Genomic DNA, 8,052 nt, shown 5'->3' with positions numbered 1-8,052 from the left:
CCCAGCCACCGGCAGGAGATGGTCTGGCTTTTAATGGTGATACTACCACCATCAGCCCAGTCCAGAGCAGTGACAGCCCAAAGCCGTTACCACACTCGGCAGCCACTCGGACATCTGCACAGGGCAAATTCTCACTCCAGGTCCCATCAGGACAAACCAGCCAGGTGCCACAGACAGAAACAGGACCTTTTCCTGGAGCTGGGCTCTCCCGAAGCAGCCAGCAGCTCCTGATGGGGCTGAATGGGAGAAGCTCACCTTCCTCCTCTTCCTCCATCTCAGACAGAGCCCAGTATGCGGTCTGGATCTGCCTCCAGTCTCCCGGCATGGGACATTTCAACAGAGAGCCTTGCGTACGGAACTCTGACCGTAGCGTTCACCATGCCGCAGACAGCGTGACCAATGATCCAGTTGTCCTGGTTTCACAACACTGGTGCACGTGGGCTCTGCCACACCTGTATGCGATGTAAACCCCCCTCACTTCCTTGGATTTCAGGGATCTCAGAGGAACACTTGCCCCCTGCAGCACTTCTACTGAATTGCTCTACTTGTTCAAGGGCAAGTGTCCAGAAACAGATCAGGGCAGGTCTGACGGAGAAGGGGTGCTGTGGAAGGGTGCAAGACCAAACTGAAAAAACCCAGCAGTTATAAAATACCTACTTGAAATACAAATTCCAATATGTTGGAATGCAGAAGCTCTGAGTTTTTCCCGCAGAGTAAAAGAACAGCTTACAATAAAAATACATTTTATGAGCTGTCCACTAAGCCGGTTACATTTTCCCAGAGCTTAGCAAAGCACTTGTGGTGGAAACACCACTTCTGATCTTCTTATCCTTCCCTGCAGTGCATGTTATTAACTTTCTGTTTTATTTACAGCATTGCCATTTAGTTTTATGATACTTCCATTAACTTCACTGGAGTGAACATTGCTTGATGAACACAATCAACGCCCAGTGCTGCCATAATCTTTAATGCACCTTTGCCAGCTGTTCTGGGTTCACATGCATCTTTATGCAGGAGGAGGGAGAGCAGATGCAGCTGGAACATGTCATCTGAAGAATGGAACAAAAGCCATACCTCCCAATTTAAGACTCTTTTAAAAACAAACAAAAAAGAAAACAGGGTGAAGGCAATTGTGTTTCCTCATGGGAGCGCTGCATGAGACCGGTTCATGCTGCATCTGTGCCACTAGTAGGAGAGAAGGTAAAGCACAGCCAGGCTCCGCTTTAGCTGGACTTGAAGAATTCACGAGGTTGTTAACAGAGAGCAATAGGTGCTTGCAGACTTACTTGTCTCCCTGCAATACCTAGAGCAGCTACTGGCTTTATATATCCCTAGGGAAAATCCTTAAGGAATCTCATGGGTGCTCTAAGCTCTCTGTAGCAAGAGATGGGGTTCCTACATGTATAGGAAGAGGTGGGAAATGATGGACTACTACTAGGTAAAGTCCCTCTTACCCATCTTTCCCTCGGTTATGGATGGCCAGCTCCTCCACAATCCCCTCCTCCTCCTTGAAGTTCTCCCAGTCCAGTTTAGATTTCTCCAGTGTGCTCATCTTCTGCTTTTTGGAGCCAATCTTCCCCAGGAGGCTGCTCATACCGCTTGGCCTCTTCACCCTGAGGGAGACAAGGGAGCAAACGTTACTTAAATGCAGGGACACAGTGTCAGTTAGCAATGAAAAACGGAGCTGAGAAACGTCACGCGTGAGCGTGGTGGCCTTGGTGGTAGTGAGCCACCGCCACTAAACAGATGGCCACCAACTTCAGGCAGCCTGCAGGCAGCAAGGTCATGCTTCCTGCAGATCCTGCTCTGCCGTTCCGTTCCCCTGGAAGCAGCAGAGTTCATTACACACGTATCTCAAGTGGTCGCTTTTTGTGAAAGGGCTTTTTCATTTATCTTCTTAAGAGAACAGAAAGCTTTCAGGCCAAGAGAGATCATTAAATCATCTAGTTTGACCCCTTGTATATACCAGGCCAAGCCATTCCACTGATCACCTCCGTGCTAAACCCGGTTCTTTGTCTTCGGTTTGAAGTGTTGTTTTCTGGAAGGGATCCAGCCTCAGTGCGTCACCAGCGCTGACAACACATCTAGGAATTAACCATTTCCTTGGTATCAACATGCCTGTTTTCAGCTTGATTTTGTCTAGCTTTAGGTTGCTGCTGCTTATTTTAAATCTAAGAGTACTTTGGTGCCCAGGCAGGTCTCATGAGCAACGTACTCATACACCTTAACGAACTTACATCTGATTTTTTTTTTTTTTTTGACACACAGATGGAGCTCTTTATGCCTCTCATTATAATGCATTTTGTCCCAGCCTGTATGTCATTTCTAAGGTTTTGTCCCCCTTGCTTACATTTTGACAGCCTTTGAAGATGAGGGCACCAGAACTGCGTGTAACCCCCACCCTTCTCCTGGTTGCAAATCTGTTTCTGGCCAAGGATTGCCTAAATACTGTTAGTTACACCATCGCACGACAAGTTGGGTCCCAGCACATGTGCACCGCGCTCCTACACCGTCTCCCAGGTCCCTGTTTAGCAGGAAGACCACCTTGGTCTTTCATCAACCTGTTTTTTGAGGACCGAAATTCCACCCACGTGGCGGGGGCCCCCAAATCTCCCCTTGATGCTGGGAAATGCACACAGAGGGACTCGGGTCAGCTGGGTCACCCTCAGAGGAAGACAATTCTCAGGGCTGGGAACCTGTAAAACAAACTGGTATTAACCCATTCTTAACCCCCCCCCCAGGAGAGGGGGGCAAACAGCATCCCATTGAACTGGGTGTTTACACACATTCCAGAGATAACTTAAGGTCTGCAGGGCCCTTGCCTCTGCAAGAAACCAGAGAGGAAATGGTTCTCGTTCCTGAGAGATGGAGGAATTTGGGGAGGGGGGGCCCAAGGAAGGCAGCCAGGTGAGCGTGGCAGACTGCTCTCCGTCAGTTCTCTCCAAGCACGTCCTGCCCAGGGGTAGTCGTTCTTGGGAATGTATCCAAAGCTGTCCTTATCAGATCATTAGCATGGTTTATGCTTCCATAATTTGCAAGTCTCTAAAGGAAAATAATTCCGCAGTTTATATAGAATTAAATCAAAGAAAATGACATTTTTGTGAGCCTCAGCCAGAAGATTCTCAATGCAAGAATGGCTGGCCACGGTCACTTGGGGTTGCAGCTTCCTGACATAGATATATTTGGGCTACAAACCCTGGATTAAGGGCATCTTGGCAGGCTCCATAGCCACAGGACAAAGCTGCCTGCCCCTCCTCATACTGCCCAGCCAGAGGAGCAGAAATATCCTAGGACCTGGCCCTCTTTTTACTTCTTTCAGTCCCTGCCTACTGCTGGAGAGTGTGCCAACAGCCCGCACTTTTCTCTCAGAGCAAGCTGGATGCTCTTTTATTCACCCTTATCCCAGAATGTCTCATCAAGATGTCTACAGCCCTCACATCACAATCACACGATAAAACCTTGATCCTCACTCAGCCTCCGATTCTCCCTTATTTTTCAAGGCATGATGGCTCTGAGTGTCCTTATTTGCCCGTAGCAGGTAGGTGGGGCAAGGGGGCAAAACGTGCAAAGGTTTTCTTAGCACAAGATAAAACTGGAGAGATTTAGTTCCCACATCTGGCTACCTAGGACTACACATGAAGCTTGCACAACCACCAAGCCCGCTATCAGATGCGTGTTCAAGTTGCGAGGGAGCGGGAGGAGATATGATGAGTAAGAAGGCAAACCCAACCAAAATACTGGGCAAGCATCCCCTGTGGCAGTCCCTGCTCAGAGCCTCGTGCTTGAGCACGGCAGTTCCTTACGCTGCACTCGGAGGCCTTGGGTTTTAGCAAGGGACTTGAAGTAAAGATGCTCTGAGACAGATCTAGGGAAGTGCTATGGCTGATCCAGCTGGCAGCACTCCTCTCCCCCCAGCCTGGCAGGCAGAAGGTGTTTAAATTAACACAAGGTACTCAGTAACACATTTCTCTGAATACACTTAACTTTCCAGACTTGCTTGTGCTTACAATTCTGCCCACCTTTGAAGCGGAAGAAGCAGGGATGCAGAAATGGAGGGTGTTGCCCTTTGCCGCTACATCTCCTAAATGGTTTTTGGGGCAAAGAATCCCGACGGCATAACAGCCACCTCACCCATCCAAGGGCACTCAGAGCTCACCTGCATCCGCCAGCCCTTCCGTGGGTGGGAGCCCACAGCCGCCGTACAGCTGTACCACAGACAGGCCTGACGCTGCGGAAGACACAGCACGCACCTGGAAAAACCCACTTGAAGCCATTTCAAGATCTCTCCCGGGAGTTAGAGGTGTGCTGGCCCCACAGAGCAACAAGCAGGCTTGGAGGCAGGCTCACACACCTCGAGACTGACGTCTTTTCGGCTGAAGCTCGGGCTGTCAGCTGCTGGTGGGGAAGAGCTGAGCCGGGACAGGGGCCAATCGGCCAGGCTGGGCTGCGGCACACGTCCCTGCACAAAACACAGACTGGGACATGCTGGCAGGCAACTGCTGTCCCCAAACCACAGTGGAGGATATCCATGAGCGAAGGGAACCAATGGCAGGCTGATTTGTGGCCGAGGTGGAAGCAGAGGCGGTGCTGGCTTCAGAGCAGGGAGCAGGGGCTGGAGGCTAGGTGAAAGTCTCTCATCACACGTCTTTTCTCCCATGAGAATTCCTGGCATAAATTAACCACCTCTACATGCACACATCTGTCTGTAACAGTGCTCGAGGCCTCTGTATCTCCTCTTGGCTGTGGATCTCAGGAATATCCCTCAAAAGATACAGCTCACCCCATGTTTGACACTACAGGGTTGAGTTTATGAACATGGACCTCCATCAAGGCCTTCCAGATAGCTGCAAGAATACTTGCAAGTCAACGGTCCCTTCAAGGCAAGGGAACCTAGTGAAACAGGGCATGCTATGTTGCATCCTTGTGTTGATGACTACTCCAAAAATACTGCTAATATCTGGCATCAGCCCCATGCTGGAGGCGGGTCCTGGGCTGGGTGACCTGGCTCTGCTCCTGCCCGGACAATTCTGTGCTGGTTGCAGCAGGACCAAGCCTGGGCCAGGCACCAAGACGGGGCCAGGCACTGAGACAGGGCCAGGCACAGGCGCTGAAGGACATGTTCGAGTCTGCTGCTGAGTCTTCACTCCATGCTGAGCCTTTCATCACCCTGAATAAATCCAACAGCAAACCTGGGGGTGGGAATTCCTACGCTTGTGCCAAAATGAAGCAAATGAGAGACATTAAAGTCCAATTAAAAACTTGCTTGGCCTTAAACGCCTCATCTGTTTAAAAAGCAAGTAAAGGGGCCTGATTAATTGCATTCAGTGCCAACAAGAGGAATTATTACCCTTTTTGTACTCATTAAGGGTATCTGCTGTGGCATCTTTAATCACCAAGGCATTTAAAAGAGAGAAAGTAATTTTCTAAGACATAATGGATCCCGGGGATGAGAATCAGGACAATCACCTATTTAGGACACAAAGACATGCTCTCACTTTCCACGATTAAAAAGCATGGCCCAAATCAAGCCCCTGAACCAGCAAATAAACGTGCTGGTGAGCTCTGCCTCGACGGGGGGATTCCCCTGCACCCATCTAGTGCCTTCAGGACAAGGACATCACCTCGGCACTGTCAGGCACAGGGACGAACAGCAAGCCAAGGGCTCCCTTGCTGCCCCACCATAGGTGAACATGCTCTGTATCCCTGTCTGTAACAAGGAGGCTTCCTCCTGTCTTGGTGCGAGCCTGCAGCCTGACCAGGACCCTGGAGAATTGCTGCTATACCGATGATACAGTGGCACTGTCACACATAATCCCTGCTGTTGTGTAATGTGAAGGTTGGCAGCAGCCAACACATGCCTACCTCCAAAGAGGCAGACTCCATCACAAGCTTTATAAAGTATCTTCAAGCAATAGGAGAACGGGGCATCAAAGGTCTCATAGTGCATCCTGCCAGCCACAGCGAGATGAGCTCCTCTCCCACCCACCCAGAGAAGGGTGCTCTGAAGGCCTCCTGACACCAACCCCGCATGCACTAGAGGTTTCAGTACTTCATCAGCCTTTCACTTATGTAAGTTTTCCCCAGTGACTAGATTTCCTTGCTCAGCCTACAACTTGTTATCTTCTTCCTAGTAGCTACTAAGAACAGATCATTCCCTCACTTTTCGCAGCAGCCTTTTATGTCTTTGAAAGCTTTTCATATCCCTCCCCCTTGCTCAGCTTGCTCTTGCCTAGACTAAACAATCCCAGGTCCTTTCAAGCTTTTCTCATTCCTCACAGTTTCCAGCCCTCTGACCACTCTCGCCGCTCTCCCCGGATTCTCTGCTATTGGCCCACATCTTCCTCGAAATGCAGCATCCAAAACGGGAAAGAAAGGGCTCCAGACACAGCTTTACCGGCACTGGGAGCAGGAGGAATACTTCAGATGCCTTGCCTTGCCTTCAAGCATGCCTTACACAGCCTCCTATGACGTGCGCCTTCTTCACAACCGTGTGACAGCGTTGACTCATGTCGAGCCTGTGATTCACTGAGATTTTTGTCTGCTCCGCTGCTGCCAGGCCAGTTATTTCCTTCCTCGATTGGTGCAGATGATTACTGCTACCCCAAGGCAGACCTTTGCACTGGTCTTTCTGCACTGTTTCTCCTGTTGGCCCTCACATTCCCCTCAACACAGTGAATCTCAGATGTCTTCCCAAATCAGCCTCTCCTATTCACAACACCCATGCTGCAGCTGTTGAAGAGTAACACTGAGGAAAGTACCTCCCGGCTTTGTGAAATACCAGTGGAGACAGTTTAGCAGCTGAACCAGAACCAGTTGGCCAAACAAGATTAAGCTGGTGGCCAGAAGCAGGCAGGGACCAGCAGGGTCAGACTGCAGGAGGAGCTGTGACAGTTCATGTCCGACTCCAGTGCATGAAGGGTGCCCAAAGGACACCTACTCACGTGTTGCCCAAGGGGCCAGCAGCGTCCCCAGCTCCTCAGGGATCACAAACCCTCTGCTGCTGTTTCTGCTGGCTCTGTGGGAGCATGCAGACTACAAACCCTGTGCTGCTTCGCCATCCGCCTTGTATCACCCTCCTTGTTGTGGACGACAACTTCTGTAGCAGGAAGGTCCTACTTCTGTCTTCTATCGATACTTTTAAGAAGGGCTCAGTTCGTAAGAAGCAAGCGCTGAACACAAAATAGGATGTTACTGATGCTTAGCTAACACCCCAACACTCCCCCACCCTCTCTCTTGTTCTATACATTTTGGGGAAATCGTGTGAGCAAAGGTACTTACAAGGACAGTCTCTGACTTACACAAATCATGACCAAGATGCTTGGTTCCCCCCTTGATGAAATCCAGCCCCCTGAGCCCCTACTAAACAGAGTGGCTAATAACCTGTTTTGTCAATGAGGATCTTGTGATAAAGTGGCTGCTGCACGACATGGACCAAGCAGCATGGTTTTTTTAGATGCTGATTCTACCACTGCATCCTGCACACCCTGCAGATACCTAGTGAAGGAGGCAAGATAACAGAGCGGGGCATCTTCCCTGGCCTCATAGCAGGCTTTTGCACCTCCCAGAGCAGAGACAATTTGGTGCTGGGCACTCTATCCCCTTCCAGCACATATCCAAAACTACTGGTGACTCTTCATGAGGCACTGCAGAGCAACCTTTCTTTTTCCAGAAATAAATCTGGACTCGCAAAGATGACATGATTTCATTGGAAGGAGATCCTACGAGGCCAGGAAAGGACCCGTATCCCCTGCCCCAGCCTTTGTACGCAGATTATCAAAGAAACCACCCTTACCATTGACCATTAAAAAAGGCAGGTTATGCCTACAACCTAAAAAATCCACTCTCAAGGAAGGTTCAGCACCAGGATTGTTGTGCGTGAGATGATGAGACCACTGCAATGGCAAGGAATCATAGAATCATAGAATGTTTTGGGTTGGAAGGGACCCCTAGAGGTCATCTAGTCCAACCCCCCTGCAGTGAGCAGGGACACTGCTAACTAGATCAGGTTGCTCACAGCCCCATCCAACCTGGCCTTGAATGTTCCCAGGGACG

General features: G+C 50.0%; 1 protein-coding gene across 1 annotated transcript in view; it reads right to left on the bottom strand.

Annotated features, from left to right (window-relative positions):
- Positions 1 to 8,052, bottom strand: part of CFDP1 (craniofacial development protein 1) — a gene marked incomplete at its 5' end in the record, with an annotated part of 69,174 nt that overhangs the window by 5,155 nt on the left and 55,967 nt on the right. The window contains one exon of the mRNA XM_035898794.1: positions 1,455 to 1,613. Within this exon, the coding sequence (XP_035754687.1) occupies positions 1,455 to 1,613 (159 nt within the window). The remainder of the gene's footprint in view (positions 1 to 1,454; positions 1,614 to 8,052) is intronic.

The sequence above is a fragment of the Egretta garzetta genome, unplaced genomic scaffold, assembly GCF_000687185.1.
Source record: "Egretta garzetta isolate BGI_Z169 unplaced genomic scaffold, ASM68718v1 scaffold27, whole genome shotgun sequence".
Taxonomy (NCBI): domain Eukaryota; kingdom Metazoa; phylum Chordata; class Aves; order Pelecaniformes; family Ardeidae; genus Egretta; species Egretta garzetta.
This window is presented reverse-complemented; position numbering and strand designations above follow the sequence as displayed.